The 14,308-nt window shown below is 39.9% G+C and overlaps 1 protein-coding gene across 10 annotated transcripts in view; it reads left to right on the top strand.

Annotated features, from left to right (window-relative positions):
- Window positions 1–68: 68 nt before the first annotated feature.
- The window catches only part of LOC131320827 (uncharacterized), a 30,739-nt gene continuing 16,499 nt past the window's right edge, over window positions 69–14,308 (top strand). For 3 of the 10 annotated variants that reach the window (XM_058351709.1, XM_058351706.1, XM_058351703.1), the window contains exons 1-9: window positions 373–700; window positions 1,387–1,487; window positions 2,675–2,885; window positions 5,934–6,015; window positions 7,065–7,143; window positions 9,847–10,122; window positions 11,439–11,541; window positions 11,635–11,771; window positions 13,505–13,678. In XM_058351709.1, the coding sequence (XP_058207692.1) occupies window positions 544–700; window positions 1,387–1,487; window positions 2,675–2,885; window positions 5,934–6,015; window positions 7,065–7,143; window positions 9,847–10,122; window positions 11,439–11,541; window positions 11,635–11,771; window positions 13,505–13,678 (1,320 nt within the window). In that variant the 5' untranslated portion in view covers window positions 373–543. Of the gene's footprint in view, window positions 701–1,386; window positions 1,488–2,674; window positions 2,886–3,579; window positions 4,202–5,933; window positions 6,016–7,064; window positions 7,144–9,836; window positions 10,123–11,438; window positions 11,542–11,634; window positions 11,772–13,504; window positions 13,679–14,308 lie in introns of those variants that run through there. The other 7 variants (XM_058351708.1, XM_058351707.1, XM_058351705.1 and 4 more) reach the window with 7 other exon arrangements.

Below are 14,308 nucleotides of genomic sequence, written 5' to 3'. Positions count from 1 at the left end.
AGCTACAAATATTCTACGATGACACCCAAAATTATACTCCAAAATACGAAAAATTTTCTAGTACCGAGCAGGTATCCGTGGTGTCCGCACGCACATCCGAACCATCTATTATGTGTTTGAACTGTTCAGATTTGAAAAGAAAAAAAAGAGAAAGAAAGTATTGGGGTGAGAGGAGAGAGAAATTTTCAATCTGAACCGTTCAAAAGTATATCAGACGGCTCAGATGCGTCGAACGGATACCATGTCGGCAATACCCGCTCGACACTGAAAAACTACTCCCAAATACACACCATCTCATAAAATAGGAGGTTCCCATGCACACTGTAAGTACAGTATGCATGTATGGAACCCTGTGTTTTGTGATTTGTGAGAGGGCGTATATTTGGATGTGGGGTGTGGTTACAGCATCTCTCACAAAATAAAACCCAGTTTCACAGAGTTTCAACTGATCGGCTCCCAAAATCTTTCCCTCACTCGCAAAAACACCCGCACGAATTTCAAATTGATAAGCAGCTAGGGTTTTTGATCAGTGTTTTTTGCACTATGGAACAAGAACAGGCGATGTGGACGTCACCGGAGTCCAACTCGATGGTATCGGCGACGATCGGTCGAGCGATGAGCACTCTGCTCAGCGTCCGCCCCAAGAAGCTCGAGGATGCCGTTTCTCGGCTCGACTCTGCTCCCCAAAGAAGCTCTGTTGGTGCGTTTTTGTAGCGATTTCTGTATTTGTAGCTAATCATAGGACTTACAATTAGTTACAATGATTAGTTGGGCCCGGAAATGATCAAAGAGCCATAGCAACTATCGCCTCACCAAGGGCTAGTGGGACACAATGCCTGCCACACCCGCCTGCGTGGCAACACGTGATTGGTAATGGAAGAACATCCCACTTAAAACAACTTTGCAACCACCAAACGGTCCTGCCCTAGGAGGGCTGCTAAGTCTGGTTGCCCCCTCTCGACCCTTTTAAAGAAAACGTAGTCGTAGCACTTTTTGTGCAATTTTATAAAGTTCCTCACCAAGTGGTGTGAGTGATGATTTAGTGCTCGTGGAGCACCACCACATGGTGTTTGTGGCCATTCCCCATTAGACATTGGTATGAAGGATTATAATGTGATTTTCTCATTGTATGTGATTGGAAGTGGAATGATTTTAATGTGATTTTGGTATGAAAGGCATGAGAGAGAGAGAGAGAGAGAGAGAGAGAGAGAGAGAGAGAGAGAGAGAGAGAGAGAGAGAGAGAGAGAGAGAGAGAGAGTCTCACAAATGAAAACGCTTGTAAATGTGTGAGTGTGAGAGAGGGAGAGTGACTCATTATAATGTGATTTTCTCATTGTATGTGATTGGAAGTAGAAATGATTTTAACATGGTTTTATTACTTTGCAGCTTCTTTGGAAGAATCACTACGGATTCTTCACTCTTATGTGACAGATGCAGCTAAGAGGGAAGAGCCAATGGATGGAGTTCTTGTTCCCATGATTGAACATGTATGTATCTTTCTGGACTTCCACTTGTCATTCCATCTTGCAGTTAGTTAAACGTGATGAAGGACACATTTGTTACGAAACATATGTCATGATCATATCGTCAACATCCTTTTAAGTCAGGTGCTACGATTTTGATTTCTGGCTGTCAGGAAGTGAGATATCTTATTAACTATGGAATCTGGTAGTCTGGAAATGTATGAGGTATTGAGTACTGGTTATATTGCTTACCTTTGTTGACTTATGGCTGTGTAATATTAGTAGTTTTATTAGTCAATAAGTTTCCGACAGGCCACCCATCTACAAAAAGAGGCCAATAACAAGAAGGCCCGATCTGTCTGTTGACTTATGGAATGGTTCAATTACTTCAATTAGTATTTTTGGTAAATAAATTCTCATAACGGCAAGGCCACCCGTATATGAAAAGAGGTCAATAACAAGAAGGTTGCATACAAATGATTGTTGAGGAAATCATATCAAGAAAATTGGTTGAGAGGACTGAACTCTCGGCTCCCAAACAAAGCAAATTACTAGCAAGAGAACTGTTGGGACTATAAGCCCATAAAGAATATGATCGATTCCTATCCCGTCAAATTAACCACTTCAAACAAAGAGGGTTCATTTCCCAAAAGTTCCTCCTGCTCTTCCCCACCTTAATGCCTCTCAAACAATAAAGAAACTTTTTTTTTTGAACGGCAACAATAAAGAAACTTTAACATGCACTCTGGGAAGACCTACTCCATTCTAAGCCATAAGGGATCTACTGCCAAAGGTCCCACGCTGTTGGATAGAAAGAAGGGTTTTGGTTTTGTTGGGAAGAGGTCTTCTTTTTTGGTTCTTCGTGGACCTTGTACCAAGATAAGGTTTCTTTGGTGCTTTTAGGTTCCCAAGGAACCACTTGCTATTTCATTTCTGCCATTGATTTTACGTGAATGGCTACCAAATGAACTCTCCTGATTCTTTCTCTCGCTTCCTTTGATCTTTTCTCTTTTGTTGGGTTTATGGGGTGCATTATATTTCCATGCAAGATAGCATGCTGCCCATTCCTTGTCCTATCCATTTACTGATTGCAAGTTCTTTCTTCATTCACCCATATCTTAGTGTCTTATTTATTTATTTACTATTACAGCAGTTCTATTGATCTCTTAGTCATTTTAGAATTGCCATTGATACCCTTTAGCTTTTACCAGTCATTGAAATACAAGGAATCGAAGTATGGCAACAAAGCAATGATACTTTTTAATTGGCTCTTCCAAGATGAAGTTATTTTCCAAGCTCTTGCAACAAATCTTGCCAGCATCATCATGAGAAAAGAGGATCGTTATATTGCTCTTGGCTGGTGTATGCTAGTACGTGGTCTTGTAGGGTATGAGATCAAGACGAAGCAGTTAGAAAATAATGGTAATGTGACAAGTGCCTTTTTACCTATTTGCGTATTATATGTGCTTGGAAGTTTCTAAGGATAGAAATCATGTCAGTTGGATGTCAGTTAAATGCGACTTTTAGTTTCCTTCAACATGGGTATCCTTTTCAGGGATGCTTAATGAGTGTTTGGGTGTAGGACAACCCTCCTCCTAATCTTTCTGAATCCAACTTCAAAAATATCCTTAGGCACAGCTTGGTATCAGCTTTTGTTGCAAGTTCAATGAATCCTTGAACCTGATCGCAAATAGAGTACATAAAGCGGTTTAGATATCCCAGTCTTCAACTAGGGAGTGGTGAAATAAAATTCATGTAGCCGATCCCATGTATTTGACAAGGTTTACTTGTTATGTCATATATATAGCTATATACTCAATGTGAATGTTAACTATAGCTATAAGTAACAGTGTCGTACAAAAAAATGTTAAATTTGGAGCGGTGCCGATATGGAGGGGTTGACGCCTCTCACGTTCTTGTACCTTTCCAATGCAACACTGTAAACTTATGTTGGACCAAGATGTATTTCAAAGTTCATTTTTAGAAACTTGTGCTTTTCTTTGGGTTGTGGAGGTCCATCTGCATTCATTGACAGAAATTTCCTATCTTTTGTGTGACAAATTGAATTGCATCTTTAGGGCTGCCTTCTCTGATGTCCTCCAGGTTTGACTTGTAGGTGTTGTTTTACCGCATAACATCCCTCGAGTTTCTTGATTTTTGGAGGCTTAGGAAGGGGCCATCTGGCCAAATATACCTCCCATACGGAAGAAGGGGGCCTTTGGGCAAGGATACTTCCTCTCTCGGGGAAAGGGGACACCTAGGCAAGGATAAATGCTCTGGAGGGGCCATCCGACAAAAGATATCTCCTCCCTAGGAGGAAGGGGTTATCTGGTCAATTAGCATCCTCCCAAGGTGCGACTGGGCGCCTCACCACTTAAAAAGCAACCGAGCACCTTACCTCCAACTCCAAAGATATGTTCTTCTACAGGCCTTGCCTATGCTCTAGAGAGCTGCCACCGATAATGCTCTCTGGATTCTGTGAATCCTGAATGAATAATCGCAGGCGACTCCAACACCATCCTAGGCCGGGGTCAGGCCTAGGTACCTTGCTTGGGACTTAATGTGGCTTGGAGGCTAAAGCAAGGGATTTGTCAAGAAGTATAAGCCCGCCCCTGGCGATTCTCTAACTTGACCGGTTCTTGGGAGAGAGGGGGCGTTGACCAACATCCGGCATCTTGGAAGATGTATCACACCTACCATCTAGCACCTTGAAGCCCGCATTATACCTACTAAACTTGGTAATTTGATTCGGGTCTCCATGTATCACTTAAATGCCTCTGTTAGTCACATGATAAAGCCCCAAGTCTGAACATGGACTCAAAGAGGAAAAAATGTCAACCTCCATTGTCCACCGATGGGCATGAGGCCGAAAGCTTGCTCTGTGCTCCCCCAAGGCTCGTATATAAGGGAGAGTTGACACCTAGTAGAGGAAGCATCCTATACACGAATTGAAGGCACATTGAGTATTCATTAGTCTCTGATAATCTGATTGACCACTCCCCACTGCCATCTCTCTCTCTCTCAGGCTGCCCCGAGCTCTCCTCCTCTGCCTCGGTGGTCTTGAGAACCACTGTAATTCCCAGCATAATACCGGAAGGCTCGCTTCTGCCCTTGTATCCACATTTACTCAGCAATGTGGTGGATTAACTTAAATAGGAACACAAATATCCCGCTTACCTTTTTGGAGCGTCTATGATACTCGGGTTGTATTAAGTACCCCGACAGTTTTTTTTGAGCCCCGAAGCTAGTTAACAATTACAATATTCTAGATGCCTGCTTACTTCAAAATGTGGGCTGAAAGGGTAGAGTCCATTTCGACAAGTATCCTTTGGCCGTATTATGAGCTTGTACCTGAAGCAGGATGGATAATCTTATACTTTGTATCTTGCTTATGTTGTTTTCAGAAACTGATTATTGTGTCCTCACCAGTCACTAATGGGCTTTGATGGTGCTGCAAAGCCCTTAAGAGATACTCAAAAATTAGATATACCTGGATCTCAGATATTTTTCTAGCTTGCAAGTTCGTGTTTATCAACTGAAGCGTAGATTTGCTTAAAAAAACAAAAAAACAGTTAAGCATAGATAACATCGGTTTTGACTGGTCAGCAACCAGTGGTTTGGGTCATGCTAAACCCAACCCCCCCCCCCTCCCCCCCCCCCCCCCCCCCCCCCCTCCTTTGTTTTTTTGAGAAATCAATGCTAACAACCTTGATATCAAGGATTACTCCCTAGAGTCAATGCCCTTTGCATCTCTTGTTATCTGGGTATCAGTAGCATGGGCAGGGTTCAGTCTGCACTCTGCGGAGATAATATCTGGTTTATGCGCACAAAGTGGCTGCTGTTAACTCAAACTTGCATTTCATGGATTAGAGCCCGACCTTTTTCAGATGCAGTTAGCAATAGACTCCTTCCGGATGCCTCCAAAGAATTTCTATCCAGCTTTGTTGTTCAGCTCTACTGGTTTATTTTGAAGTCATGTGAAATCAGTTTTGAAGCTTGTTGTTTTGTTGCTGTATCTGGGTTTTGTTTTTGTACAACGATATTGGTTTTAACTTTTAAGTAGTTAAGAAACAAGAACAATATGATTTTGGTGCTCAACTGGTTTATTAAGACAACAGTATACAGTTCGGTTCTGTTTCCTTATGCGCAACCGAGCTACTCGGTAAGAATTCCTGTCTTTGATGCTTCTTTGTCTGAATTAGTTTGATACCGTATTGTCAGCAGCATTTTTGGGATAAATGAAGCCTGAACAGCTAGTTGAAGGATATTGTTTCTTGGCCATTTCAAACGCTTTGATTAGGCATTAGTTACATTTTGGACTCGCGGCGGGAGAAAGACAAGGGAAAGAAGTTATATGTCTTCTAGTCATGAGAAAATATTTGCATTTCTTAGTTTCTGTTGTAGAAAGATTTTAGCCGTCGCTGTCTCCCCTATCTGCTAGGAGTGATAGAGTAATTTTTCTTAATGCAGGACTAAAGCAGAAGTACTCTTCACTACTCAAGATTTTTTCTTCGTGCATCACACATCTTGTATCTGTTGTATGCAATGGAAGGTATATCGTTTTACACCAAGTTATAAGCCCAAGGGGCGTCTGATAACTATTCTTGTAGAAATTGAAGCAAATTTCTGTCTCTGTGTTTTTCTTTAATATCTGTTGAATGCTTGATGCTCCGATGAACGGTCTTGGTGAGGCTGCCACTACCTCTGCAGTCTCATTTCTCATGCTCAAACTATATCAATTCCTGATAGTACGACCATTAGTGAATTTCGAATTCTCCCGAAAAGGTTTTTTTTTTTGAAGTTATCTGATATTGTGATGTGTTGTTCCATCTTGGTGACTTTATCTTGGCTTCTTTCTCACTTATCTTTGTGGCATTATCATTGGTAAATACCAACTTAATATGAGAAATAGGAAACTTGTGGGTTCAGTCTAGATTAATAGCTAGAAGGACCCATACAAAGACGAGGAAAACTGTAACTGTAAAGTCATTACCAATTGTTATGAACTGAATAGGAGGTAATTAGAGAAAAGCAGCTCAGGTTAGAGAAGTCAAGAGGTTAGACTGGTAATGATGCAAGACATGCGGTTATTCTACTTCTGCCATATCATTAGCCCATTGTGCTGGAACTATTGGATTACATCCGTTATCGGTGGATGCCACAATATATAGTCCGAGGGAAATATTTCTGTAACCTTGTATCTATCTCCTCTTTTATGTTCAATTTAACTGTATTCGTTTCGGTAGTGTGAGAGTGCCATTAACTTTCTGATGTGGCGGTGAGCCATCATACGCGAACAATGTAAATCTTGTCTTTACTATCTGTACGCTCTTTATTTGATAAGTTATCTTTAGTTTATTTATCATGGTTTCAGTGCAGTCAATGTGCTGCTGTTTAGTCTTTCAGTACCAATCTCTTACACAACCTGTTGTGGCCCACAAGTACCAACTCCATTTTGCAACGACATGGTGTTTATTCTGTGCAGATTTCAGCCTCTATTCTTATTTCGGTGTAGTCTTATCCATTTGCACGATTTCATAGAGTCTGTGCTGTTCGTTCATATTTGATTTGCTTTAGTCCTTGCTAGACAACGACAATTAGGTTTCCCATTAACTTAGGAGGATTCTTTCATTGCACACTGTGGAGCACATGGCAAGTTGCTGAATATTTGTTTGTTGATGTAATATTTCTTCTTTGTCCTTTTCGTGTGAAAGAAAAGAGTAGGAACATACGAAAAGAAAAAAGAAAGGGAAGCTTTACCCTAAAAAATTCAATACGAGAATTGGTATGCTCATCTTTTTTTTTTCTTTTTCCTTTTTCCGCATGAAGTGTTTTGAGATAGTGGTAGTAGTTTAGTAGAGATACTTGGGATTCAAATAGCCTTACCTCTTTCCGTCGTTTTATACTTGTGATTGTTTGTATTGACTTGGTTTAAGTGAGACACTGCTATTTCATGTGGACATGGTTTATATAGCCCTTTTCTTTAATTTGTTTTAGTATATTAGTTTCTACAATTAACTCCACCTGGTTCGTGCTTAGAGTCTTATCTTTCTTTCCCAGCCAGTTCCAAGCCCGGACAAAGGAGGAGAGTTGTGCGTTAGGTAGCTAACAACCAGCACGTAAAAAAACATCTTTATGACATGAATCCAAATATGATAACGAGAAGATGTTGTGCGCAAAGTTATGAGTCTAATAGGTTTGAGTGAACAAGTGGCCCTTAACAGAGCTCATTGGAGAAAAAAGATTCATGTAGCTGACCCCAATTGATTGGAACTTAATGCTCGGTTTGGTTTGGTTTGGTTATATTAGTTTCTACAATTCATCACTATGGTTTTCTCGGTTAAGGAGATCCAAGTGACAATCTTCTGTTTTAAGATCGATCAGAAATGTTCATCCAAGAGTGGAAGAAAACCAGCCAGTTGGATCCGTCTCGGTGCATTTTTTTTTAGATTTGGTGATTGGTCCCCTTTAGAGATTTCATAAGCCCAGAAGTCCACCTATTAGTTTTGTAAGCCCACAAGTCCACACTAGTAACCTAAACCCTAGGGTACTCTATGAAAGTGCCTAAAACCCTAAACTCCATGAAAGCTCCTAAACCACTAAAACCCTATAATAGGAAAGTGCACCCGAAAATCCTATGAAAGTGTCTAAATCCTAGGGTACCCTACCCCATGGTACCCAATCCCTATAATAGGAAAGTGCACTCTAAGACTCTACTCTATAATAGGAAAGTGCACCCTAAAACCCTATGAAAGTGCCTAAACCTTAGGGTACCCTACCCTAGGGAGTGGATTGGGCCTACTATGATCTTTTTAAATTGTACTTGACACCTTGCAAAACTAATAGGTGGACTTGTGGGCTTATGAAATTCACATAATGGACCTAAGACCAATATTTTTTATTTTTTATTATGTTGCATGAGTCGTGGAGAGAGTGATGGGTTGGCTAGTTTATTATGCACAGATTGTCTTGTTCTGTGAGTGCTAGTTCTGTCCCTCAACAAATCTATATGCAAGGTTGACAAAAATTTCTTTACTTATCAGATGTGATACCTCTAATTGTGTTCACTTCTTTGGAGGTTTGGCAACTTGATGCCAATTGAACTGAACTTTTTGCCTGTGAACTTTGTGCAACTAGTCAAATAGCAGCTCAACATTAAGTGGGAATTGTTTCTGAAAAATTATTCTGTTGGCTGTATGTTGACTGTTAGCTTTATGTTGGCAGTTTCTGTTATCATTCGTTCCTGTTAAGCATTAACCTTGTCTCAAGCTTAAATGTTAAATTGTTTTGACGTATCCATGTCCAAAGATATTGTCTGAAGATGCCTTTAGATTGAGCTTAGAAGCTAACGAGACTACCTTCTGCTAAAAGTACTTGCATGTAGCCTGTAGGCCTTCAGATTGGCACTTTGTTTTGAATTCGTAGACTTTCAATTATCTCTATTATTCCACAATATTGGCACTTTCTGGAATGGGAGCTCTATTTGTGTCCCTGTTTTGTTTATTTAATTCTACTTGGTATGCATTTTCATTACTTCTCGTCGCGGACTGCCAAAATGGGCTGCTAGATGCACTATTGAGTTGTTCAGATGAGTGGTATCTCCTGCCACCTCAGAGGCAGCAATGATGGTTATAAGTAACTGATGGGACACATTTTTATTGTTGAATACACCTTATTTGGACAGTTCAAGTTCAAGTTGAAAGTGAAGTTAAATAACACAAGGCTACAGATCCTTGCAATATGCAGAAAGTGGATATTATTGCTAGTGATCACCTTCCACATTGTTTAAAGCTGCAGTGGTACAAGTGAAACTTACTTATGCACCATAATTCATATTGTCAGTACACTAATTAAAACAGGCTCATTGAATTCACTGGCTTTCTTTTGAGCAGTTTGTTTTTGTCACGGACGGAAATTACTTGGTTAGACGGTGAAGTTGACAGCTAACCTGTTTGTTTATTTGTTAACATCAATTCTAGGTGGTGCTAGAGGGCTTGTGAAAGTTGTGGTAAGGCTTGGGTTTTTAACCGTCAATTATTGCTGAGAGTGAGATGAAACCATTGTCTTGGTCTCAACAGTGATGAGATAACATTTGTGTTTAAGAAAAGAATTCAAAGCATCCGTTGTTTATTATATGAGATGAAAATCATCTTCAGGATATGGTTATTGTGAGATTAGAGCAATTGGTCCTCTGAGGCAATCTGAGAGCTCAAATGATGCTTGTGTGCCGTCTTTTTGCTTTAGTATACTGAAGTTCTTGATGTAATGTTACTAGTTAGCTTAGTGTTACATGCTTGTGGTGACTCCTCATTTTTTTTTTGAAAATCCGTTCCTATGTTTTTGTTTAAAAATGTTTGATCCTTGTAGTTGTAGCACTTTGCAGGGGGGTTTTGAGTTGCCAACTCGCCTGGCAGTGGCTGCTGCTGATTGCACTTTAGCTCTCACTACAGCTTTGACAAAAAAAGATCTATTTTCCAATGGTTCAGATGAAAAGCCTAAACAATCGAATTCAAATTTATCAAGCCTTCCAACTACCTGGGTGCCTGGAGAAAAGAGAGTGAAACCAGCTAGTAGATGTCCTGAAGTCTCAATGGAAATGAATTTATTGCTTTGGGATCATTTAGATGAACTTATTATTCTTGTGCAGAGACTCATTGCTGTATGTTACGAAATTCTCTACCAGATCTTTGATTTGATTACCCTTTTCTATTTGTCATTGGTTGCTCCAACTACACGGTTTTGTATATATAAGCTTGAAGGCATCTCATTAACCAGCCCTTGGGGTTGAGTTTTACCGAACACAGGATAGCATGGTGTATTTAGACTTGATGTTGGAACCGTGAAATTTTTAATCCTTTCACCCACCTACTTTAACTTCAAAGTTTTGCTTGGGAATCTTTCAATTTTCCTTGCGACCATGTTTTTTTGCCTAATGCTCTCCGAACAATGGTGATGACAATGGTTAAACCTTGGGCACTAAGCTCCATTGGCTCCCTTAATGAACGGATGGAGTTACTTCACGCGAGTTACTAGGGTGGAGAAATTGGCCTCACTGCTTTGGCCAATTCAACTGTGGACGTTCTCCAGGCTATGGATTTTCTGGACATGTGAATCAAGTCTGTGCTCTGCGGAATAGAAGCTGGTGGTAGTATATCGTTTGATATTCTCTTGTTCGATCCATTCTACGTCCTTCTGGTGCAATAGTGTTTTTTTTTTTCTTTTTCCGAATAGCCTTGGGTCCTCATGGACATAATAAGGCTGTATTTTTGTGAAATTCAGATAGGATGCCTGTTCCTCTATTTCATAAAACCTCCAATCTGATCGGAAGTAAACTAATTCTGTTTCCAGTTATGTCATGGACCTTAGGGTTTCATTTTTTTTTCCCGAATAGCCTTGGTTCCTCAGGTTATAACAGTCTGGTGTTCTACATTATGTTTTTGCCAAGGTGTTCTGTGTCTTATCTAACAAGCACCGCCATCCATAGTTCTAGAGATGTTTTCCTGTTTTATCTTTGGGTGCTTATAAACTTGCATCAGTAGATTGTTATTGATGCTTGGACGGTTTATAATTATATAACAAATTGGTTGCTGGCATGCGCACAAAACAAGTTATTAGAAATACAAGATACCCAATCAATAATGTCAGGAAATTCCCCTGCTCTTGAAGGATACCCTCAGCGTAGAAAAACATGCACTAGGGTGTATGTGCGACGCTTTTAGATCGCGGGCTGGGACAGAAGAAAGAAAACTAATTTTCCAGTATCAACGATATGTATGAATTAATAAAATAAAGTGGAAGAACCCTACGCACTATGGTAGAATATGAAAATCTACCATAGAAAGTACATACACGGGATATTGCGGTTTGAATTCAATAATGCATGTTACTTGCTGCAGAACTTGATTTGTTTTCCTGTTTAGCTAGTCGAAGCTCGAATATCTCGAATAACAGTTTTATTTTCATCATGGTACGCAGTGGAGTAGAAAAAGCTGGTCTTTACATGCTGAAGGATTGGACAGAGTGCTCAAGTGGTTGCAGGGCATAAAAGGGAGCCATGCGCATGTTCAAAATGAGGCTGGTGTTACTTCTATAACATATTAAAGGATTTCATGTCCCCATACGTTTTAATTCCTCTCCGTAAGTATTTGTGTTTTTTTGACATGAAAGGCAGGGTCACACATGCTGAATACTGGAGTTTTACTTCTCTCTTCTTGTTGGAAATATTACGGCATGTTGATGCACTTGGAAGACTACCAGAGTTCTCAGCACTACAAAGAATTATTGGACCAATACCTGTCTGGGATTCAAGTTAAGTTTACCTTTACCCATATTCTCAGCATTTTTCTGGCCAAGTAATTCCTGTTTGTATGATTTGTGTGGTTTATACATCTGCAAATGATAAAATTGTAGAAAATGTATTTGGGTGGAAGTTACCGTTGGAAAATTGCTGGATTAGTAGGTGTAGATGTGCAACTATGAAGATAGATAGTACTAGAACGTGAACTGCTGACTCATATAAAAGCTTAAGGAGGGAGGGAGAGGGAGAGGGAGATGGAGAGGTTTGAACACTTCTCTGACACCATACTAGATTGTTAACCACCAACTCCTGGTGATGCTCATGCCGGCGAAAACCAGCGAGGATAGCTGAACTGAAAGGTCCCAACTAAGAGAGAAGGCAGGGTCCCGGGATGCCATGGAAGTCACTTGACGTTGCTAATCGCGGAAGACACGTGACAAAGCCACACACTTGATATTAGGAGGACTCACTCACTCCAAGCAAGAAGAGAACTTGCACAATATTTTAGATTCCTCAAAAACTGCCAGCAGATTTCATTTACAAAGATATATATAGAGATTACAATAGATGACTCTACGTTTACCCTCTAGACACTTATTGCTTTAAGACTTTCCAAAGCAAACTGTACTTCCAACACAGTCAACACACATTTACAAGACATAGAAGTTAAATGTCTTCGGAGACTAACACAAGGAAAAAAAAATCCAAATAGACTTTTCATCTCCTGAGTATGCTCCTGTATTAAAAGCTTAAGCTGTTTAGGAGAGGGGTAGCTTTATTATTTAAATCGTCAACAGATAGAATGTCTGGATTTGTAGATTCTGCAAGTATGACTTCTGGTAGTTGCAATTATGTTTGTTAGTACTGCAATCTGGAGGAAATTTAATCAGGAAAACGATGCCTCTGTGTAAAGGTGCTTCCTAGTGTAGAGCATGCTTGAAGACTATATCCGTTTTTGAGGAAGATTTATATGAGCACCTCAATTCTATTGCAAATGTGCTACAATTGGATCTCTGGTACGCTGAATATACGTGGGGAGATATGTTTAGAAGGCACATGCCCAGGCCAAAAGTTCATGTCAAGACCAACAACTATGATCATGACCCACTGAGGTCCAACGTGATTCCATAACTTGTGCCCGAGCATGTCTGATCTCCCTTCTCATGCCTGTGAAGATTTGACTTGCTTATTGTGTTCCTTTGTGTGGACATAGTCGTCAGGTGTCAATGTGGTTCTTGGGAAGGATCCCACAAAAAATGTGGTTGCATATTTGACTAGTGCTGTGGCATAGTATCTGACGTTGAAGGCTAAACACATACATGGTGTGACATGGTATCTGTGTTCAGCTGCGTCATGAAATCTAGCCTTCTAATGAGACTTGAAGCATTTCAATGTGGTTAACTTCTTCCAGCAACTTATTCAGATGGCATTCTGCATCCTTTTTAGATGATGACCAACACTGGGTGATGATTTACTGGGGACTGTCATGGGGGCACATTTTGTTAAAAAGATTAGCTCTTCTTGAATGTAGTTTATCTGAAAAGCACATTAAGGAAAAATCAAACATTGGCACTGAGCTACTTATCAGGTTCTGAATTTCTTGTAGACAACATAATAAAATAGTGTGACATATGATTTTTCTTTCACTTGACGTCCTAGATGAGGCAATGAGGTTTCAATAAATATGATCGCACGTGTACTTTGATTCTGTTGGAGTTCAGGTCCTAATAAACCTCGTATGCAGTTTTATGCAGAGAACCACACTGAAGAGTATACTGAGAATAAGGATAGTGGAATAGAGACTATAAAGTTTTTCTTAAATTGTCTATCCCTGCTCTTGGGGCATTTGGACAGCAAACGATTTGAAAACACATTGTCAGAAGATGGGTTGCAGATATCTCGCGTTCTCATATCCCAGGTAGATGTCTCATGTTCTCATATCACAAGTTTACCTCTTTAGGATTACTTTGTCCTCTTGCTCTTTTTGTCCCTTTAAAAATTCTCATTTTCTGCTTGCATATGTGGAATCATTAAGTTAATATCATTGAAACTAGGAAATAACATATAGTTGAAATTTAAGATTTGCATGGTTACATCACCTAAATGTGCTTCTTGTCTAGAATATATATTTTCCAACTCCTGAACATGCAGCGGCACTATATTATGGTTGTTTGCCTTTCTTTCCAAGTTCTAGCGTGCTTCTTGATTCTGATAAAAAGAAGTGTGCTTCTTCATGATGTGAACCCAAGTGCTCATGAGTGTCTGTTTATTGTTTATGCCCTTTGTTTATAGTACACCTGCTTCAATTGTCCATACTATAGAACTCCTTTGCAAAAATTCTGCTCAATTTTCTTTGCTACAAACTTACGTCCGCAAAAATCATCACTTCACTAACCACATACAGAAACTTATCTCAATTAAGTTAGCGATGCTAATTCTTCAAAAGAAGGTAAACAATTGGAAATATTTTGTGGGTTCGTTAATCAATCAGAGAATGACAGATCTACTGTATTGTAAGAGGAAGGGGAAAAAGAAAGAGTTAGCAAAT

Source organism: Rhododendron vialii, chromosome 3a (assembly GCF_030253575.1).
Source record: "Rhododendron vialii isolate Sample 1 chromosome 3a, ASM3025357v1".
In the NCBI taxonomy this organism is placed as follows: domain Eukaryota; kingdom Viridiplantae; phylum Streptophyta; class Magnoliopsida; order Ericales; family Ericaceae; genus Rhododendron; species Rhododendron vialii.
Note: the sequence above shows the minus strand (reverse complement) of the source record. Positions and strands in the feature narration are given on the sequence as shown.